The sequence below is a fragment of the Euwallacea similis genome, chromosome 25, assembly GCF_039881205.1.
Source record: "Euwallacea similis isolate ESF13 chromosome 25, ESF131.1, whole genome shotgun sequence".
NCBI lineage: Eukaryota > Metazoa > Arthropoda > Insecta > Coleoptera > Curculionidae > Euwallacea > Euwallacea similis.
In genome coordinates, this window is record NC_089633.1 from 2,072,297 (window position 1) to 2,095,321 (window position 23,025).

The 23,025-nt window shown below is 32.5% G+C and overlaps 1 protein-coding gene across 7 annotated transcripts; it reads left to right on the top strand.

The window, feature by feature from the left end:
- The first annotated feature begins 4,634 nt into the window (after positions 1–4,634).
- On the top strand, positions 4,635–15,358 carry LOC136416926 (uncharacterized). Of its 7 annotated transcripts, none has more exons than XM_066402363.1 (14): positions 4,635–4,782; positions 5,217–5,289; positions 8,288–9,383; positions 10,322–10,651; positions 10,716–10,802; positions 10,853–11,032; positions 11,088–11,174; positions 11,379–11,453; positions 13,248–13,343; positions 13,400–13,561; positions 13,614–13,745; positions 13,797–13,862; positions 13,916–14,026; positions 15,064–15,358. In XM_066402363.1, the coding sequence occupies exons 3-14, from the start codon at positions 8,300–8,302 to the stop codon at positions 15,225–15,227; spliced, it is 2,574 nt and encodes an 857-aa protein (XP_066258460.1). In that variant the 5' UTR covers positions 4,635–4,782; positions 5,217–5,289; positions 8,288–8,299; the 3' UTR covers positions 15,228–15,358. The 7 variants fall into 7 exon arrangements, 5 of the variants coding, with proteins under 5 accessions (XP_066258460.1, XP_066258461.1, XP_066258463.1 ...); XM_066402364.1 differs by having other exon boundaries at positions 4,635–4,778; positions 5,120–5,289; XM_066402366.1 differs by having other exon boundaries at positions 4,635–4,778.
- The last annotated feature ends 7,667 nt before the right edge of the window (positions 15,359–23,025 follow it).

Below are 23,025 nucleotides of genomic sequence, written 5' to 3' on the forward strand. Positions count from 1 at the left end.
ACATTTTTTCTTTAAAAAATTCTAATTTATTAAGAAAAAATTATTTGTTCAATAATTCAAAGCAATAAAAAAAATCAAAACATTTTTGTCACGGATAATTAGAAAACTACCCTTATTTGTAATCGATTTTGATGAAACTTATAATTAAAGACGCTTATTTACTTATAATTTCATTCTATTATCTTAATCAGAAAGAAAGTTATTTTAAAAAATGTCGAAATGATAGGACCCTTTTGGAGGGCCATCTCTCAGCAACGGTAAATAATAATTGTAAGAACTTTTTTTACTATTTTGGTTCCACTTTCATTTCTTTAAGTTTAGTACCAACTTTTCCAAACACCCTGTGTATCTGGAAATTCGCAAGAAATTCTTCGTTTTCTTTTCTTCTAAATTTTAATTATGAAAGCACAACTAGATATATAGTATGTACAGGGTATTGGGAAATAACTTAGAAATATTTTGTAGATGATTTTAGAGATTAAAGTAATAAAAAAAGTTCTTATAAACATACCTTTAAAAATTGCTTCTTAAAGGGGGAACTCTGAAGATGGTTTTTTCGCAATATTTTAGAAACGGGTTGCGCTAAAATTATGAAATTCGTTATACTCTACTAAGTTGGAATAGGAAAACTTATTTTATGTTAAAAATTGCAGATTTTAGTCAGGAACGTTATACATATACAAGGGGTTTCTTACGTAAATGTTGCCCTAATTTTTAGATTTGCGACATTTTTTTATTTTTGAAATAAAATTACTAAATCGCAAATATTTCATCTTGTTAGGATAGACTATTTTCCATAAAAATGGGTTTTTATGAACCGATGCACGATTACATGGGCATCGAAATACATCTTAATAAATATAGTAGACATGCTCGTAATAGATTTTTTTTTATTAGCCAGTAATAACAAGATTAATATTATTAAGGATTTATTACTTATTCACAGCAAATGTTGAAAATGGCCTTCGTTTATCTCAATGGATTCTCTAATTCTTTTCTTCATATATTTCGATATCTAAATAATCGTGCATCAATTTATAAAACTCTTTTTTCTGGAAAACGTTCTATCCTATCGAGATTAAATAAAACGATATTTTTTTACTTAAAGATATTTGCGATTCAGTAATTTGATTTCAAAAATTAAGAAATGTCAGCAACATAAAAGTTAGGGCAATATTTACGTAGGAGGCCTTCTGTATGTGACGCCTTTGTCTAAAATCTATAATTATTAACACAAAAAGAGTTTTCTTATTTCAACTTAGTACAGTACACCGAATTTCATAATTTTCGAGCGAACCGTTTCGAAAATATTGCGAAGAAAACATCTTCAATGTTACCCCTTTTAAGGGGTTCTAGCCCTTTTAAGTAGCAATTTGTGGGGTATAATTATAAGAGCTCTTTTTATTATTTTTATCTCTAAAATCAGCTCCGAAAATATTTCAACGTTATTTTCGGACACCCTGTATAGTGCCTCTATAAGAGTTCCCTCTATTTACAGAGTATTGACTCACTTCTAATTTACTCGAATTTATTTAATTGATACGGAATGTAATACGATCTATCTAATATCGCAATCGGAAAGTAACTTTTCCTCAAATTTCTAGCATCTAGTTGCCTGAAATACACAATACTTGATAACGATACTATCATCGTTTCGAAATAACCATTAAGTATTATCTTGATAGCTGAACAAACTTCTCGATATTTTAAGGGTTAGGATTAAGGATGATCTCCTGATAGTAGTAGAATTAAGTAAATATAAGAGGCGTAGATAATATCTACTGTTTATGTAAACCTGAAAGTAGGTAGTCTATAGGAGAAGAAAAGTAAGTATAGTAATCAGTAGTGGGTGCGACATTGTTTCAGTGGCATGTAGGGACTCATTATTCGATGCAGTGTGTTCAAACGTACGGGATAGTGGTTTAATATTTTTGGTTAGTATGCTAAATGATAAAAGCTGAGAATTTCTCACTAAACCTTGTAGTAAATCTATTAAAGAATACATCATCCTTGCTCAATATGTATGAACGTAAAGTTTTCTCATAATCGCAACTTCAACCATTAAAGTTTTTACGCACATAAACAACTGGTTATTTCACTAACACGTATACATTGCAGAATTATGACTGTTTTAAAACTTTATATCATGTAGTTCATAAAACTCCGAACGAACATTAATTATGTTGTCGTTCTTTATGTTTGGCCAGTTACGATAGGTACTCCTGAAGAAATAATGGCCTTAATACTAAAAACTTTATTCCCCCTGTATCATGTTACTATACTAATAATTTCTTCAATTCAGTTTTACTGCTGACAAATCTGCATTTGAATTGTTTACGTGAGTGCCGAGGGCTTAATTTCATCAACGACAAATAAAAGGGATCATATGCATTTTTAATGATAAACTGTTGTTTATTGGACAGCTTTAGTACGTATTCATTTACTTTATTACTGCCATACATTACTATAGATTTGATATAATGTGCATTTATTCCGAAATCAAAATGGAAATGCATTGTCCCGTAGGACGGGACGCCCCGATCTCTATTTATATCAGGTTTTTGAAAATTAATTGTCCGCTAGCCTAATAAATTACCGTGTCAAAAAATCTGGATTCATTACAAATGTAAATTGCTCCAGATCTATCTTTATTGCGGATTACCATACTGGCCCAGCCGCAAATAAATAAAATGCAGGAAATGAGAAGTATTATTACATTTTATGTATCCATTGTTACAAAATGCTCAGGCCTATTTATTTTTATGGCCAGATCCATTAATTTTTAATTGATGTTTCCCTGGATTTGGGGAAATTGAAATAATTCTGATTCCGCCGATATCGTCTATTATCCTTGATGAAAAACGGCCTTCAGATAAATGGGATGAAACTCTGATAATTATAAAAGAGTTTATATAACAAGTTCAGTTTTTAGTTATGGGAATGCTTTAATTAAGAGAACATACCGGGTGTCCAAGCAAACCCTGGACACTGGAGATTAACATGGGAAATCGATTTAAATTGTTTGCGCCTGCATGGATTATTCAATTGAGAACCTTTTACATGGAGTTCATAGTTTTGAGTCGTTTTGATTCAAAACGCCTCCAAATTTCAAAAATTTTAACGTTCCGCGCAATTGTGATTGAGATAAAAGATATAGGTTATGTCTCTGTGTTATCATCACAGGTTAACAAAAAACTTGTTTATTTACTGTAGGAACATCAAAGCAGATCACATGATAATTATCCTCAGTTTTTTCATTGATTTTTCACTGAGTTAACTCGTAAATAAATTAAAAATTGCTAAGAAATTAGCAAAAAGAGAAAATTTATTTGACATGAGGTTTTTACGTTTATGTTGTTGGCGATTTTGTGTTCTTTTGATTCTGATCTTAACTTTGACCAATCGTGGCCTCGAACGGTTACGCGGGACATTCAAATTTTTAAAATTTTGAGACGTTTTAAGCCAAACGGCTCTAATTAAAATAGAAGATTGAAAATATTGCGGAATGATGGCGGGTCTTGAGTACTATAACCTCCAAGTAAAAGTTTTCCAATTGGATAATTCGTACAGGTGCAAAAAAAATTAAAACCGATTTTCCATGTTAATCTCCCATACCCAGGGTTCGTCTGAACACCCAATATAAAATTCGGATGCACGTGTTTAACGCTATGGAAAGAATGCGTTTAGAGTTGGTTAATAAAACTAACTAAAATTCTCGCAGTTTTAACATTAATAAAGCACATTTGAACTGCTTTTTTTGGTATAGCGGCGCTCTTCACGCGTCTCTTATTTCCCCATTATCCTCAGGTTTGTAGAACTCTGCTTATGAGTCCAACCATATGCTTCATACATAGAAATGTGCTCATTTCCAAATCGTATAGCAATTTAATTAAAAGCTTTCTTATCATAACTTCTCTCTTTAGTTTAAATGAAATTTTAGGCAAACTTAGACTTACAAATTACAAGATTCTACAGTTAAACATGTACATTTATATTAATATGCAGCTCTCACCTATTTTACTCCATGAGCATAATGTTCGTGGAATAAAATGGGCATTAAAATGACCGTTGTACTCGCAAATCAAAGGAGATATCACAAACCTAATCGCTGAGATTGTAAAAAACTCGCGGATATGAATCAATGGAAGCACTTTTTGAACCAACAACTTCTTAGACATCTGTGATCAAAATTGGGAAAACGGGGAACCCCTTTTTCAAAGTGGGGAAAAATGTAGGAACTCCCTTGGAAATTTTTTTGATAGATTTCAAAGTTTTGATGATTTTGAAGATAGGTTCCATGGGAAATATTAAATGAAGGTTGAACACTGGTCAACTCATTGGTTTTCATGTAAATTATTTTCCTGGCAAAGCTAACAGTATGATGATTAGTTTTTAAGAAAAGGAAAGCAAAATCCGAATCCAAAAAGTGATTCACTTCTTGGTTTTCATAGAAAATATATTTCAGGTAACTATTTCTCTCATGTCGATAATTAGGCCGAGTCCAAGATCATGAAGCGATTAAAAAACTACAATGAATTAACTCTTAAAGTCGAACCACCAAAACAGCAAAAGTTTGAAATTCTAACTCTTTGTTCTGTACACTCTCATAAATTTCGGCATATCGTGCAAAGTAAGCAGCCCATTATTATTAAAAAATTCTATCGTTATTATTACCAACTGATAATATTTGCAGGCAGAATAATTTCATTTTCTGCATTTTTACTTGATCGTTAGTGTGAACGTGTGAGTGATTCGTTAAAGTCACGTGAAGTTTTTGTGTAGGTAAACATGTGTTGAAAAGATAATGTTTGTTGCAATGGTTGAAATAGATATTATTTATACCGATATTTTTATCTCCCGAAAGGAGAGTTAAAAAAATGGCTACATCGAAAACCGATTTGAGTTGTTGTTAAGAACACTTTTCCTGTTGGTTTTTAAACTGCTTCTTAAGAAATTTCATCATTTTTATTAATTATGAAACTATAAAACCGCAGTCGAAACGAGTAAACATTTTTACGTACATATTTAAATTATGTATTGGCGTTTATTGTGCCTTAAATAACTTTAGAGGTATTACAACTCATAAAAGATTTAAACACATTCACTTTTCTACACGAAGATATGTTTTTAAATGAACTTTCAAATAACGTGTTTTTGCTACAATGTCTTATTGAACGACATAAGAAGTAACTTTTCTTTAATATGATTATCGGTAGGGATGAATTAGAAAATAGAGCTGGGATGGTCATGGATGGTCACATGAATTCAATAATGTTGATTAACTCGAAGGTAAGCAGAATATATGAATTTTTTTCCACAGGTATTTAAAAACTATAATTTAAAATATCATTTTTAGTTACTTGTCCTTTAAGGATTGAGTGCATATTTAATTAATTCGTATGAAACTTTATCTACATACATATAGTTTAACGATTATCTCGGAAAAAATTTGATCACGAAAGAAATGTTTGTGAAATCAATAATATCTCACATGTTTTACTCTTTGTTTAATTAATTAATAATAATATTCATGGAATCACTTTAGTTTTCCGGCTTTAATATCATGTAAAGTAAATGCAGAGCAGAATAGGTCTAGGATTGTGCATGATACTTAAGTAGAAAGAAAACTGGGTGGTTGCATCTAAAAAATCATAATAGACAGTTTAATGTTTTTTACTCACCCTGTATAATTTAAAATAATTTTAGAATGAGCACAAACGAAAACTAAATCGATCTACCTAGGCGATTTTACTAAAATCGGTTTCCCCTGAAGTTTTTTGGTATGTTCCATAATAAATCACAACCATGTATAGAACCACATAAGAAATGCCTGGTTTTGTGTGATGAGTGGGATTTTGTGGTACGAGAAAAGCAAAGTTCGACACTATGACACGAGTTACAGAAAATAGCATTTCCTAAAGATTCTCATGCATAAATACATAATACATATATAGGGATCAGAAGAAAAAGGCAGTTTTTTCATTTTATTTGTGTTGTACCCTGGTTTTGTAGAATTATATCAACTATTATTGTTATTGGCCCTATTTGTTAATTCAGCTGCAAAATGTAAATACCTGTTTAAAGAAGATCTTGCTTTTGTAAAAGATAATGGTAACTAAACGGGTTTTGCTTTGCAAATATTTACATAATGAAACCATTTTATTACTCAATTAGCAATTAGGACTATCACAAAAATAATAATAATTAATGAACGAATGAAGAAGGGGGGAGGCAAGAAGTGCCTTTATCACATATAGGCCCCGGGAATAGGTCCGTTACGTTCCGTTTAACTGGAGTTACATTTTCAGTGAAATTTTCATTACCATCAGTATATCGAATTATATTACAATAAAAAGCAAATGGTTCAGACCATAAATTATTGGTCATGAAAAACATTTAGTTGCAAACGATTGACCTACTGTAAACTCAAAAAAAAATTAGTAAGACTGAGTAATTTACTTCAAAAGCAAAAGACTAAAAAAGAGATTTCAAGCGACGTTTGCCTATAAAATTTCTTCCAGAAACTGTATAAAAACAGATCGTTAGAGAACAAAAATGGTCGTTTCTTTATCATTTAATTAGACATGTTCATGAAACTAACTCTGAAGTTTTATTGGTAGAGAAAATCGTACATATTATCTTTTTGTTGTAAGATTGGTCTCATCTCATTTACAGAGTGTAAATGAACTAAGGGGACATATTTTAAGGACTGATTTTACGTTCAAAAATATAAAGAAATGTTAGTATAAATATAGGTCCGCGAAAACCTTCTAAGAGAGCTACGGCCCTTCGAAGGTGGCCCTCAAGAAACACGGAATGGCGTGCGGAACCAGTGGGAGAGCTACATTTACTTAACATATTTTTGTATCCTTTAACTCTTATGCATATCTGCAAATCCTTCAAAAGAATAATCCATTTTCTTCAAGTATGTACCAAATTTTGGATCAACGCTGACACAATTAAACTACAACAGTAGCTTAAAAATGACTGAACTTACTGTATGACTGTCATTACTTTTCTTTTTACATAAACGTCATTTTTGATGCAATATAATCATCTCTGGAAAATCCTAGTGGTGGCCATTTGAACATCTGCTTCAAGATTGTTAATTTATGTAGTTTTGCAATTAAAAAAAATTTTTTTTTTAAATTGATTTTGAACTTGATTTTTTAAGCTTTGTTATCGTTTCATATCTTCTATCAAAAAAATATGTTTCGTTTTGCTAGATAATTTCACTACTCAATTTGAGCTTCTCACATTGTAATGGTTCTTTTAAAGCGACATATCTCTTAAATGGTTCGTCCTACGACAATTTATCAAGAGTACCTTTTCTAGGTAATTTTAGACACGAATGACATTCTGATGTCAAATAGTTATAGTTAAAGGATACAGGAATATGTTAGGTAAATATAGTTCCCTCTGGTTCGGCGTGCCATTCCGCATTCCTTGGGGTCACTTTCGAAAGGGCGTAGCTCCCTTAGCAGGCTTTCGCAGACCCATGTTTAAACCAACTTTTCTTCATATTTTCGAATGTATAATCAGTTCTTAAAATATGTTCCCCTATTTTATTTACACCCTGTACACTAAAGAGCGCCAAAAGTTGATTCCCAGAGAGAAACTGCAATGTTGTTTTGTCATGGTATAGCGTTTTGAAACCATTAAAATATAACAAGTATAAATAGGGATGATGTCTTATGTTCTTGCGTTCCTCAAAAAAAAGAATATCTATAAGTTTAATAAAAATTTTGATGTGTTCGTGTGTTAGCAATGTGAAAGGTGACATTTGCATACTCATATCAATGTATCAATATTTTATCAGTTTGCAATGTGCAATATTCAAGTGTGGGTGTACTAATGTGTTCTTGGTAATTTCCAAGTGTGAAAATGTAGTTTCTCTAAATTTGTATATGAAAATGCAACAAATAACACGTTCAGTTTAAAGCTTGAATGTGCTGCGTTTCAATCCGGTTTTGTCAAAGTTAACTCGTAATGCATCAAAGCGGCCTAACCCATCGAGGCAAAAATAACCGAAAATATTCTGCAACTAACTGAAACGAAAATACTGAGGCAACATTCAAAATGCTTGTACCTTTATGTTCAAATAATATTTATCATTCCACATTTTATTCTTTATAGATAAACTGATAATCGTTCTAATGCCTCTGATAACAGGTACAAAATCGAATTGTTTAATCAGACAGTTAAATGAGCAAACACATTTTGTATTTCCAATAGCGGTTAATGCAGTTTAATTTCGACAATAGTGTATGTGAAATATTCTTTTTAGTAGTGTGTCAGAATGTCAGATATAGCAGCAGAAGATATTATGTCTCCATCCAAAGTTAGGGAGTTAATATTTGCATATGAACGTCAGGCAAGCTCTTTGGACGTTCCAGAGGAGCATTACATTGGTAGGCAACGTGCCAGATCTATTGGAAATGTTCTTTCCTACAAGCAATTTCGACAGCCTAACCTGGAAATCCACAACTTGGGAGACATAGAAAAAGAGTTGATAAAAATTGATGCCCATCTCAATTATTATGAGGTTTATGAGAAGGAAACGCATGTAGCTTTCCAAGAGCAGTTGTTCAACGTTTTAACTGGGATTGGGAGTATCGACCCTGAAGGGCATGAAAGCATCACCCAAAAGAAAAAGGAGTTAATAGGAGAAACTCAGAAATTAGCCAAGATCTTAAACTCTAAACTTCCATTTAAAGGAGTGCAGAGTCATCGAAGTATGAAAAAGAGTTACGCAAATTTTATTCGCAAAGAGGAGGCGGTAGTTTCAACTACTTCAATAAGAAATAAGGATCAGAAGACAGTTTCATCATTTATTAATGGTGGTTTCAAATCTGAAGAGTCCTTGTATTCCACCAAAGATTCTGTGGACTTCTCCGTGTCTTCGAGAGTCGATGATGTGTCTCCTGTTCAATTCAATAAAATTGAAGATAGACCTGAAACAGCTACCCCACCTCCTGAGAATAAAACGGTCAACGACACCGGCTATTTGTCTTCAGTATCAAGACTGAAAAAGTTCTTTTCCTTCAGGAAAGATGATAAAGTTAGCTTGAAGTTAACACCCGCTTCATATTCAGGAATTAGCAGATCTCAGTCCCTTAATTTGAAAACCAACAAACATGCCGTTGTTAAACAAGAAGTAGTTGAAAAACAAAACAAGAAACACGATTCTATAGTTGAAGACCAAGAAGATGATGAAAATCTAAGTTTCAATGGTGATTCCAATGTGAAACAAATTAGAGAGGTTGAAACTAGTCAAGAGAGTAATGTTTACGTCAATAATATTGGAGAGGGCAGAAAAACACATGTATCAGTATCTAGGTTGAAGAGTTTGTTTGAGCATAAGCAGAAAGAAACTGATGAAGGTAAGTGTTTTTCGTTTATTTATTTATTCGTTTATGATATATTTCTAAATCGATGTAAACAAAACAATTAAATCTCTTGCAAGGTAGCTTAACAGAAAGGATCGTAGAGCATACAAGAATTCTCACACTTTTTGAAATTGAATTTTTTTTCAAAGTTTTTAAAGCAGATTTCCACTTCAGAATGTATTAGAATGACGTCAATGACTTTTCAGATTTAATTTTAGACTATTCTGATACATCTTCCTAGTAAGAGGGTGATATTGAGAAATTAGAACCTTTTTGAAGTTTCTGCTAATATCCTCTTTATTAATAAAATTTCTGTTCTTTTTCTTCTAAAGATTAATCAGATATTACTCTAAAGAAGTGCACAATTTTCTGAAATTATTAAAATTTTTAAGTATCAGAAAATGTCTTTATCCACTTCGGCATATTTCTATTATGCGTTTGCACGTTTTGGCTAACAAGTGACTTTTTTATGAAATCATTTTGTGCAGAGTGCCTCAAAGTTGTTCTTGGGTGTGGCACTCAATATCAGTATTCTTGATGCATTCTTATTCTCAGATGTCCTTTTTAATAATTCCTCTCAAAGATCTCAAATTTTTAAAGTTTGCGATGTGTATAATGTTAACAAATTTCATTTCGACTCATTAAAAACTGTGAATTTTAATCTAACTAACAATTAAATCAGTAGAGAATTTAAAATGGGAGTGAAATTATTTAGATTTTATATTTTCCTTTTATTTATTTAACCACCTTTAATTTAATGTAATTCAAATTTTGAAATATTTTTAATCACCAAACCGATATTGCAAAATAAAATTCCTGAAATCTCTACTTATTGCAACACAAAATTTCATGTCACAAATCATTATATATTGAGATAAGCAAATTTTAATGTAGATATAAGATAATAAACTAAAAATAAACAATGATTGCAGGTCTAGGGTTACTAACAAAAAAACAAGCTCACTTTAGGTCCAGTTTTAACCTACCTTATACAGAGGCGAACTTAGGAGCATTTAGGCTAAAACGAACTCTTTCAGGCAACTATATGAACTTCACTGGGTTGCTGCATAATGTTGATATTAGAAAAAAAGTTGATATGAATAAAAGCAAGAGCCTATCTGATTTGAAGTCTGAGAGTTTCCGATACCCGTTTAAAGATATTGATATTGACGAAGGTGATTTGAGTAAGGAGTTGGATGGAGATGATGAGGACGCATACGAGCATGTTTCTATTGATTTGGAAAATAAAAAGGAGGATGAAAGTAAATCAAATGCGTCCGAGAGTTCATTATTCATTCGGATACTAAAACAAAGGTTAATTTTCAGTTCATGAACCTAAGGCTTCGCGTATTGAAACACCAGAGAGTGCATCGTTTACTTATAGAAAGGTAGAATTACTCAAAAAAAGCTTTGGTAAGTTCTACCATATTTTCAGCAATTTTGATAAAATGGGTTTCTTTCAGAAAATCTAAATAAAAGTAATGTCAGTGAATCCCCAAATGAAGATATTAAACATATACTCCATCAGACATTTGAGCCAACTTCATTTAGCGATGATAAAGCCCGAGAAGAGCCTATATTAAGAATTCCAGTCCAATTGAGGATTGGTGTGAACGAAATTAACGGTTCGAACGAGAATCATGGTAGGAAATGTTCTCTTTATACAGGAATTTGTTCTAAAATTGCAGTCAATTCCAGAACATATTATCACTGAAAACAGAAATGATGATGACAAAGCTGAGGGGAAACCTGAAGTATTTACTTATCAAGTGGATGATATTAAAGGTACAAACAGTTTGAAGCTGAAATTTTAATTTGACTGTTCCAAACCCAAGGTCTTCTGTTGATTTTATTCTATAATAAACAATTAGTTTCAACTTTAGTCCTCATATGATTTTCTTAAACAAAGACGTATTCACTGATGGATTTCTTATACTTTATCATTTATTGGTGTGGAAATGATTAAAGTGTCCGTCGTTACATTTTTAGATGTAGAATTGCATAGTGCTGTAGCTACAGATGATGTAAACTATGGAACAGGGGAAGTTTTAAAGCAAACATTTGGTAAGTTAGTTCGGGAAGCAGAAGAATGAATTCAAATCCAATTTTGTGGAAATCGGAGTATTCAAAGAAAGCTTTTTTAATGGACACCATCATCTTCGATATAGGCATTCTTATCATCCCTCACCCTTAAAGCCTCTATTTTCGCACATCTTTATTATTTAAATATACTAATATTGATGATTCTTGGAATTCAAATCTATGAAGGGTAGTCACAAGTATTTAAAACATCCATTAAAATAAATGTCATTGTATCGCCATTGAAGCATTGTCATGTTATCTGTGCTTTCGTAATTACGTTTCAATTTATATAACTTCAGGTTGATTGATAAGCTTCTATCATGACTAACTTTTATTAATACTACCTATTTTGGGCCTTTGTTTATCTACATGAAGCGAAAACACAACAGCATTAATATAATGCTATGAACAATTCGTAGTAATTGCCGTAAAACGTCGATTGGTATGATATTGTCATTTACATTTATTAGCTAATATTGTTGCCCAATATTTGATGTTTTTCTTTAATGTTTTCGATAGATTTTAATGGACATAAATCGTAAGTGTGTATCCCATCATATTAAAATTGCATGTAATATCCGTGTTTTGGTGTCTTCCATTCTCCCTTCTTTAAACATTTTTCTTCCTATATTATACCTGTTTTTCGTTGTCTCTATATAAGGCTATTTTTAAGGGTTTCACCAATTTATACATCATATTTTTCAGAACCGTGCGATTTTCCTATTCCTTCGCTCGTCGACCTAGAACCTAAAATTAAATTAGGATTCAACCATCTCTAGATGAAATTAGCGAAGGAGAATAGCATATTCACTACGATTTATTCATTAATTTCATCTCAATTCATTTGAACTCAAGTTTGTTCGGTTATTTAATTGGCCTGATCTGATTGAGGGCAATAATTCAGGAGGATCTTGATCGAAATCAAATGAAACGAAATAGTCAGTTTCTTCGACGTAACTTATCAAAATCTATTTAATTCCTCTGTCGAAAAAATGATTTAATTTCTAAGGAAAATTTGTGAAATACAATTGAAGTTTACTATGAAATTGATTCTATATGAGTACAATTAAGTAGGAGAGTGTGCTCCTTTCCCTACTTCTTTTGAGTCAAATCTGCACAGCATCTTCAACGAAGTGAGTGTTTTGATTCATAAAAAAAAATTTTGATTTTAAGCATCTGTGATAATTAATCACTGAATAATGACTTATAACTCTTGATTCTCTTTCTTCTTTAGAATATATTTCTCTTTATGTTTGGCGTTGTTTTGCATATTTCAGAGATTTGTATGATTTTCGAACTTTCTCAATTTCTTTCATTTTTCTACATTGTTCGTTCAAATTGCGATTTTTCTTACGCCTCTCTGTCGTTGTTTTTCTTAAATACAGGTTTTCTAGTTTCGCAAATTATACAGGATGATTCTTAACTTATACGCGTAAACTTGGGAAATTATAGCTGAGGACAAGTAATGATTATTAGTGAAAAAAAAATGTAGTAAAACATGTTTAGTTTCGGAGATACCAATTTATTTCAAGTAAAAATAAAAGAACCTGAATTTCAAAAATGCATTTAATTTATCATAGTAACTGTTCGAAGTTATTTCTGTGATTTTCAATACACAGCTTTTCCGGAACTAAAAATGTTTCATTATATTTTTTTTTTACTAATAATCATTACTTGTCTTCAACTATAATTTGCCAAGTTTATGCGTATAAGTTAAGAATCACCCTGTATAATTAGAGCAATATTAGTATATAACAATAACAATTAACATTCTAGATATTTCGAACTCTAAAGATACATCCCCTGAAGAATCAAATGCTGAAGAGGCCCACATTGTTACTGCATCTGTGGAGGCTTTGAAACGAACTTTTGGTCAGCAATTTCTACCTCTAAATATTCCTGCTCTAAATCTACATCATATATTTCAGAAAGCCTTAGTAGAAGCAATAGCGAAGACAACTATGATGAGGTGAAAATCTCAATTCCAAAAGTAGTGGAACCTACTGATTCTATTTCAGAAATTCCAGAAAGAGTATCTCACAAAGCAGAAATGCAAGACGTGGATGGCGGCTTTTCCCAAGCTAAATTATGTAAGTTTGACTTATTGCTCCTGATGGGCAATTAAACTATTCTTTATTCTAGATAATAAAGGAATATCGTACGCAACTCTAAGCGAAAGTCCTAACGAGCTGGGAGCTGAAGAAGTCAAGTTGGAATCTGCTTTTTTAAAGGTTCCTGAACATCAGATAATTGAAAACGACCCTGCTATCTATGGTAGTTTTAGGTGGTTGTAATATATTGTAAAATAAATCGTGTCTTTTACAGCTAATTTTGTCAAAGAGGATGGTTCTCCAGCTATTCCTACTAGTTTGTATAATGGAAATTTAGCAGGTATTTATTTTTTAAAGTACCTAAGAAATATATTATTGAATTTTGAATTTTAGATGGCAGCGAAAATACCAAAAAAACGTTAGATAAGGCACACGTTGAAAACGAAACGCAGAGCCTAATGGAAATAATAGAAACACCTGTGGGTTATTCAACAGTCACTTCAGGTAATTTGTTCATCCATAAATGCTAGCTCGAAAGCGTTTTCGATTTCAAATAATCGTGAATAACTTAGATTGAACGACAACCGATAACTAACGCTTGAAATAAGGAAATCGTGCAATCTTAGAAAAAAACGTAAGTTAAGAGAAACTTAGTTGATTTGAGTCAATTAAAGGCGACCCCCAGGTATTGGGCTGCCAAACATGCCTTTAATAGTGTTACTCACTAACCCAACAGAGAACTCTATTTTCATTCACTGCGATTTATCTAAAACACATTTCAAGTTGCTTCACCAAACACACGTTGTGTTCTCTTATCGAATTGATGAGCTTTTCGTAGCGTTAGCATTTAATCTAATCTAATCAGAGCCAATCCATAATAGATAATTGCATCCTCAGGAGAAATCTTTGGATTCCGGATTATCATTAAATTCCTGTGTGTTTCTACAATACGTTTCTCTACGTGTTGATATTTTATGTTTAACAATTGAACGAAAAAAAAATCTGTATCAAAAACAAATCAATTTTACTATTGAAAATTGCACTATTTATCACTAATCTCAAGAGTTCACGCCGATCCATGAACATAGTGTGCGAAGGAGATTGCCTTAGACCATAATGTAATAGGTAGTTGGGTGCTCGATTACCGCATTCTTCTTCTTTTGATGAAGATCTTTTTCAGGTTTTCCATAAATTCTTTGAGATTGCAGTGCTTGAACTCGAGCGTAACACATAGGTGTATTTTGATCATCCCTGACCTAAACCGCAATAATGCATTCTTTGCATGACTGCCCTCAAATTTAACAGAACACAGAACTGTAATAATTGTTGATGTTTTCTCAAGCATATTCTGTCCTCTCTTACAGATATTTTTATGTTTTTGTTTCCAGCCCCTGATATAATTTTGATCAACCCTGGGTTGACCCACAGCAATTGCCCTTTATTTAAAAATCTTACAAAATTGCAATAATTCCAAATAACCACACAGTGATTATCGTTTTTTAATGGATACATTAGAAATATTTTGTGATTTTCGTTTCCAGTCCCAAATTCAGGAAAAGTAGAGAATAATGGGGAATTAGAAGAAGAAGATGTTAATTTTCATCTCAGCACTAGCCAAGAAAATATTCTGGATGAAATTTTGAACGGTGAGGAAGCCCTGGATAACGTAGATAGAGAATTTGAAAAACTCGTGCAAAATAATTGAAACGTGCATCTGGGTTTATGTTTGTCCATTTCGCTTATTTTATTTATTTAAATTTTAAATTCATGTAGATGTAGTTAAGTTTGTACGATTGTTGTTGCTATAAAAGGTAGTTTATTGTTAATTAATAATTTTATTGTAGAAGTTTTATTAAAATAAATTAATGCCATTGCTATTCATAAGAGCTTAAGGCTGTTACAGCTATTCCGCTACTTTATTTATACATTAAAATGTAAATCGAGAAATATTTACACAAATCTATGTTGTTACTTCCTTCAACAGTATCGCCACATTTAAGGAAAACAAGGAAACGAAATTGCTTTTTTTTTTCATAAACCATATGCTTATCCAAACAAAACATCGTAATACTCAATTGGCTTTACGAAAACATTCTACTTTAAATTGTGTGCCGGGTATTTTTGCCTCTCCAGCTACAGGCAAAAGCTTTTCCCCTCTTATAAAAGCAAAACATTCCTGAAATTGCTAACCCACCTCCCTTAAATTTAAACACATAACGCAGAAAAGCGAAAAAGTGTCACACGTAAGTAAATATTTTTGCAATGAAAATCGTAAATAGATATAGAAGCATAGTGTTGGTTCTAAAAATAGAGACATTTCACCTCGAACGCAACTTTATTCCCTGTTCCACCGTGCAACCGTATCGTTTGGTATAACTTCGTATTCAAAACATCCTCATAACAATAAACAATAAAAGATAACGAAGGGAATAATTTCAAGCCTGGGTAGTCTACAAGTGCACATACAAACCATCCTCGCGGGTACAACACGACTGGAATATGTCGAAAAATATAAGAACTTCCCGGGATATTGTTCTCTGAAAGTTTCCTACTCTGTATCCAAATGGCCATTGGAAAATCGAAATATATATAACATCTTGGTAGCAGTCGAGGAGTTTTATATTGGCCTTTTAACAGCGAGCAATTTTATAAGGCGAATTCAGTTTCATAGTTGAAATGCCAGCAGCGTTCGTACATGCATATTGGCGCTCCTAATCTTAATATTTCTGGCGGTGGAGAATTTAAATGCTAAAACAAGAACAGGAGGAAAAATAAAATTTCCACTTTATGCACGAACTGGATCGATTCAGTAGGTACTTCCTGTAGTGTTATTAGCGGAAGCGGGAATTTATGACACCCTGGAGGAATTTTTCTTAACACTTCAATGAATGAATGGATTGGGAGAGACCTTTAGTTTTCATGGCAATTTTTTCCCAACGAGGGACCTTTAGGTATAATAATCTGTGTTGGTGTAGCAATATTTTTTACAGTTTATAGGCCGGGAAGGTTCAATAGGAAGAGCAGGAATAATACTGCAAAACGTTAAATTTTAAATCTCAGATATTTTTCTTTCAGGTGAAAAATAGGTGCAAGATCGTTTACAAGTATATACGAGAGCGACAGCCCCTTTTAGTATTTTAATCTTTGTGGTTAAATAAGAGTCACTCGACTCACATCACATATTTGACTGAAGCAGGCACTCTAGTGTAAAGTGCACAAATATACATGCGTATACAGTTTTAATATACGATGTGGTTTCATGTCATTCTATGGAAACTTTTGCTACTATATCTACTGAAATGGATTGCTGTATTCAATAAAATTTGGAGGGTACGGAATCAGCAAGCCCTTTAAAAAAGCTTTCTTAGTTTTATAAATGGCTATATCATTTCTTCTTCTCATGCAGATACCTCGGCAAACCCTTATAAATTGTGAGTTTTGTGGTATGTAAGCGATACATTTGTAATCACACAAGCAATATCTTTTCTTTTTATAAATACAGAGTGTTTGGAAATAACGTTGAAATATTTTGGGAAGTGATTATAGAGATTAAAATAACACAAAATGTTCGTATAAACATACTCCAAAAATTGCTTCTTAAGGAGCTAGAACCCCCTAAAGGGGAACTCTGAAAGTGGTTTTTTTGGCAATATTTTCTAAACGGTTTGCCCTAAAATTATTAAATTCGATATACCGTATTAAGTTAAATAAGAATACTATTTTTGTGTTAATAATTGTAGATTTTAATCAGGGGCGTCACATAGGAGGTCTCTTACGTAAATATTGCCCTAACTATCTTGATGGTGAAATTTTTTAATTTTTGAAATCAAATTACTAAATCGCAAATATTTTTAAATAAAAAAGGTTCTTTCATTTCATCCCGATAGGGTAAATCGTTTTCCAAAAAAACTAATTTTATAAACCAATGCACGATTACATGGATATCAGCATATATGAACAAAAGAATTAGAGAATTCATTGATTCATTGAGATAAACGAAGGCCATTTTCAACGTTTGTTGTGAATAAATGATAAATCCTTAATAATATTAATCTTGTTATTTCTGTCTAATAAAAAATATTTCTATTACAAGGATGCTTACTATGTTTATTAAAATGTATTTCGATGTTCATGTAATCATGTAGCGATTTATAAAAACTTATATTTCTGGAAAACGGTCTCTCTAAACGAGATAAAATAAGAGGACCTTTTTTACTTAAAAATATTTGCCATATCGTAATTTTATTTCAAAAATTAAGAAATGTCACAAACAAAAAGTTAGGGCAACATTTATGTAAGAGACCCTCTGTACGTGACGCCCCTGACTAAACTCTGGCATTATTAACGCAAAGAAAGCTTTTTCATTTCAACTCATTAAAATATACCGAATTTCATAATTTTAGCGCAAACCATTTCGTAAATATTGCGAAAAAAACAATTTCAGAATTCCCCTTTAAAGGGGTTCTAGCCCTTTTAAGAAGTAAATTTTGGGGCATGTTTATATAAACTTTTTTTTATCTCTAGAATCGCCTTCCAAATATTTAAATGTTATTTTCAGACTCCCTGTATAAATATATTATTAATTACTGCATTACGCGAAATATCCCAATCCTGATTCCAGCTTTTTTATAGATGAATGACAAAGAAAATCTAGGAGTTACTAATATTTCTTAGATATTGAGATTAAGTAGTTCCAGGGATGTTGCCAGGTAAACGGCAATAAAAGATAACTTTTTACGAAAGAATTGCCGACGTTTGTACAGAAATTTCAGTCTTTATTAAGGCTGGATCAAAGCACGGGTGACATTCCACAAATGTTACAAGCATTATAGAACATAAAACTGTTTGGGTTTCTTCGAAATGAGGCAAGAAAATCCTGTTATTTAATGTCAGTGAAACATTGTTAAGTATTCAGTTCGCTTCGGGCTACTTGTAAACTTTGAATAAAGTTCAGATGAGTTCAGGAAATTAGGAATTAAAATCAAGTTAGTTCAGGTGATTTGTAAATTTTAATGGAAGTGCAGGTAAGGGCACTTCGAAATTGGGAGGGAAAATCAGACTAGTTCAGGTTACTGAAATACTTAATTGTTTACATAACGAGTGTGGAAAGTGATTTCACGCTTCGTTTGCGAAAGTTCGTACTATCGCGCACGAAGCTGCGGCAGTTAAGGGTGGTAAAAGCACCTTTTGCACCTGTCGGTCTTTTACTCCGCAGATTTATTTCCTGTGGCAGTTTACGTAGAACAGAAGGAAAAAAGCGCAGATATTTTTATAAATTAATAAAAAATTACGTTTTTATCAGGCAAATACATATCACATACTTTTCTATACATGTAAAGTAGTTATTTTTGAACTGAATGAACATGTTGATTTTTCTTAATGACACTTTCGACTGTCCTTTGACTTGAATGAATCACTCGGTCCTGTAAAAATTCTCTTTCGTGTCCAAAGAACTGCGGTAGAGTATTCTTTTCACATCCAAATCAGTACTGTAAAATTGAGTTAGTTCTCGTCACTCCGATACTTTTATCCTCCAGGGACAGTTCCAGGCCGGGGAAAGTCCCAAATGGAAACCCGAAGATTTTTAGTGGGTAGACGCTTCGGCGAATCCCACATTATCCAGCTGCCAGAAGAATAGGTGGGTTATCTTTCGAAAAAATTTTCCTTGTGAAAAAAAAAGTTCACGTCACTTAAAAATCTTAAAAAATATCCAGTTTAATCTAGGTTATTTGCAGGACCGGTTCAGATCACTTCAAAAAAACGCAAACAAATAATTTTAATTAAGATATCTAAAACGTGTTAAAAAGTTTTCAAGTCCCTAGCCTCGTAATTAACTAGAAAATTTAAGTCGGTTTTGATAGTCACAATTCGAATTTACGGTCAAAACAATGAAATTCACTTTTTCTCGTTATCGACAACTTGGAAAAAGCTGATTAATAAAGCAACATTCAATTTTAATTAGGAGCAAAATTGAGTTAGACTTGTTGACTCAAATCATCAATCAAAAAATTTCTGTTCTATTCAAAGCAACCCATCCCGCTTTAGTTGACCTACTCCTCGTTCGTGAAATTTACAGAAGAAAGTCTCCACTTTTAGTTTTCTCTTATTACATGAAGATGTACCATTTATTAGACTTGGTCAGAGAACATTACCATTTTCAGTGGATGGTCAATTGATAGTTCAGCTATATTTTCAGACTATCGCAGAGCCCACGTCTAGAGGCAGTAATTGAATTGAGACTCTCTTCCTCGTCCATCTTGTTTCCGCTTACAAGTCAATCCACAACATTTGTTTTTATCTACTTTCACATTGCAGCATTTGAGTATAGTTTCTCTATCAAATTATCAAAAATGGAATCAAAAGGATTCCCGTTTAATTATTGCTTGATAGTTTCCAGTTCAAAGACTTTCGTAGTGAACATTCACCATCACAAGTGATGTGTCACAGCACACACAGTGAAACTGGCCAGGACGAATTCTCATCAGCACCTCGGCCAAATGAAGTTCGAAAGAAAGCCCATATATTGGGATTATAAAATACTCGTCAAATGGGTTCCAGGATAGGAATTTCCTTCAACTATTAAATTCTTATATTATATAGAGGGTGTAACATTTAACCAGGAATATCTCAAATGCTAGGCATCCTATAAAGAAATGTTTAGTATCAAACTTAAATCGCTCTTAGAAGAAAATGTATTGGTGCTAAAATTGCTCCCCCCACGCATGGGCGGGGTGGGAGTTAATTTTTTAATTTCAATCCCATTTTTTTAAAGAATCGGATAATATGGCTAGAATAAGAAGAATTTGTCTGAAATATTTTTTTCGATTCGTGCTAGAAAACATTGTAATTAAGGAAATTCAATTTCTCTTTCACTTATGATTTATCGAAAAGTTTGATGATATCTGCTTTAGAATAAATGAAAACATGAATTATTATGTAGCTTTTATTTAAAGTAAATGTTTAAAATGGTGTCCTCGAACTTTAATGTACTTATTTATCTGTGTTTTAAAGGACTCTTAACTTTTACGAAGTGTGTTTTCTGAAATGTTGGCACAAGCGTTTATAATTCGCAGAATCACTTCCTCATGTATCTTTAGTATTTCTTTATAAAACTGATCTTTGAGATATCCCCACAAAAAATAATCCAGTGAAGTAAGATCTGGAGATTTAGCAGGCCAATTCACTGGAGCAAATCTTCTGATCCATCGACCGTTAAAATTACGATTAAGAACTTTCCGTAACACCGCAGAAGAGGGAGTCAGACAACCGTTATGTTGAAACCACATGTTCTGACGCTCTTCTAAGTTTAAGTTTTGCGGTAATATGGGCAATTTATTTACCAAAATATTTTGGTACATTTCACCATTCAAGTTGCCTTCATTTATGTGTGGACCGATAAGTTTACTGCCAATGATTTCACACCATAGTCCAAGAACGGTGGTGCTCAACTTGTCGACGCCAATGCGGATTTTCAATACTCCAGTAATGCATGTTATGCCTATTAGCTGTGCCATGATTTGAACACGATAACTCGTCAGAGAATAATACACAACGAAAAAAATTGGGATTTCGTTCTATCTGTCCAGATGTTCACACACAAAACTTTGAACGATTTTGAAAATCTTCTTTATGGAGCTCTTGGTGTAAATAGATACAATGATAAGGATTAAACTTGTGCATTCTCAGCATTCTCCACGCATTCATATGAGAAATTCCTGATAATCCTGATATTTCTGTTGTGCTCACTTGGGAATTAAAAGCCACAGTACCTAGGACAGCAATTTGATTATTTTCTCCACACACGTAGCTGGGCGATATTTCTTTTCTTCTGAATTAGAGTTTTTTCATTAATAATTTTTTTAATTACACGATAAAAAGGAGTCCGAGATTGTGGTCTTTTAGGAATACGCCGAACGTAGAGATTGACAGCATTATCTAATCTCTTCTATCTCTTCATACATCAAAACCATTTCCATTTTCCCTTTTAAGGTTAAATACTCCATCGGGAAGCAGTATTAACAAAAAAATGTTTGAAAGCAAATATTCTTTTGTTTACGCTATTATTTATTTATCACATTTTACCATAGAATTTTTTTTGTCCAAGTGGAGGTTGCCATTTAAAATATGAATTGAATTTCAATAATTACAGCGGTTTTTAGCATGAATTGAAAAAAATATTTTGGACAATTTTTTCTTATTTTTAGCAATATTACCCGAATCTGTAAAAAAAATGGTAGTTAACGTTTGAAATTAAACATTTAACCCCCACCCCGCTCACGCGTGGGGCAGGAGGGGAAGCAACTTTAGCACCAATGCATTGGCCTCTCTGAGTAATTAAAGTTCGATACTAAACATTTCTTTATAGGATGCCTACTATTCGAAATTATTCGGTATTCCAGGTTAAATGTAACACACTGTATACTTATTCTGTATTGACTTTCTTGAACAAGAGAAAAACATTTATACCAATAAGCTGATATATCAGCAAATTTCGAACCAAATCGCACCTAAGATAGTCTAATTGAAGTACTGGAGTAGGGGTAGGATAAATTAAAATAATCCTAATCGATATAAATATGTTTGATACATTTTCATTATCATGAAGTAACCGCCTCAGACTTACCTCGATATTTATGAGTAACCGATACTCTGATATCCATTAGCAACTACTAAGTGATCTGGTGAAGTAACAGTTTTTTCACCATTTTCAATTAACCTGACTTGAGTTCTTTTCATGACTGAACTAAACCGATTCCATTTCATGATTTCCGGCCTCATTCATATCCAGATCGCAATTTCACTTTTCCAATTAATATTTCCTTTTAACGAAAATAGCAAAGGCACAACTTTCTAGGAAAAACCGATATTACTTTCGTGGAATTTCTTTAGAGTTCAGTGAAAACTGCTCAATTAATTAACTCTCGAAATATTTTTAATTAACTAATTTAATAGGGGTGAGCTCTAAGGAAGTACAAAAACCCACTAATATTCGCAGAAATATGGAAGGTTTAAAATTCAATGTAGCAAGTCCTTTTAGCTCTCCTAGTGACCAGAGCAAATTCCTTTTCAATCACACCTAAATTTTAAAATAGAAAGCAAAATACAAACACCAGCTTCCTTTCGCTTATTCATTTAAAGGCATCTAGAAACGTTCTTATCTTTAACATGTCCTATACGAAAAACATACACAATTCACGAAGGCAGAATAGAAATTCTTAAATATTTTATTTCAAAGTTTGCAGGGAGGCATTCATCAATTTAAATGCTTATAAAATATTGACGTGAAAGTTGACTTTTATATTCTCTGGAAATTTTCTGCGATAAATTTCCTTTCATTCATTATTTGTTCGCAACCAAGCTGTGCATACATTACTGGTTGTTTATACTTTTAGTCGGTGTAGCGAGGCCGTACGGTGACGAAGTTATACAATAGGGCATAATGTGGTTTCTACCTATAAATCTACTCTTTGAAGTAAACGTTTCAAGCGTTACTTGCAACACTA

Excerpts from the sequence above, each read along its gene's own strand:
- LOC136416926 (XM_066402363.1), top strand. The coding sequence starts at position 8,300 with ATGTCAGATATAGCAGCAGAAGATATTATGTCTCCATCCAAAGTTAGG. Across the intron at positions 10,652-10,715 it reads AAATAAAAAGGAGGATGAAA|TTCATGAACCTAAGGCTTCG; the intron begins GTAAATCAAATG and ends GTTAATTTTCAG. Across the intron at positions 14,027-15,063 it reads TTATTCAACAGTCACTTCAG|TCCCAAATTCAGGAAAAGTA; the intron begins GTAATTTGTTCA and ends TTTCGTTTCCAG.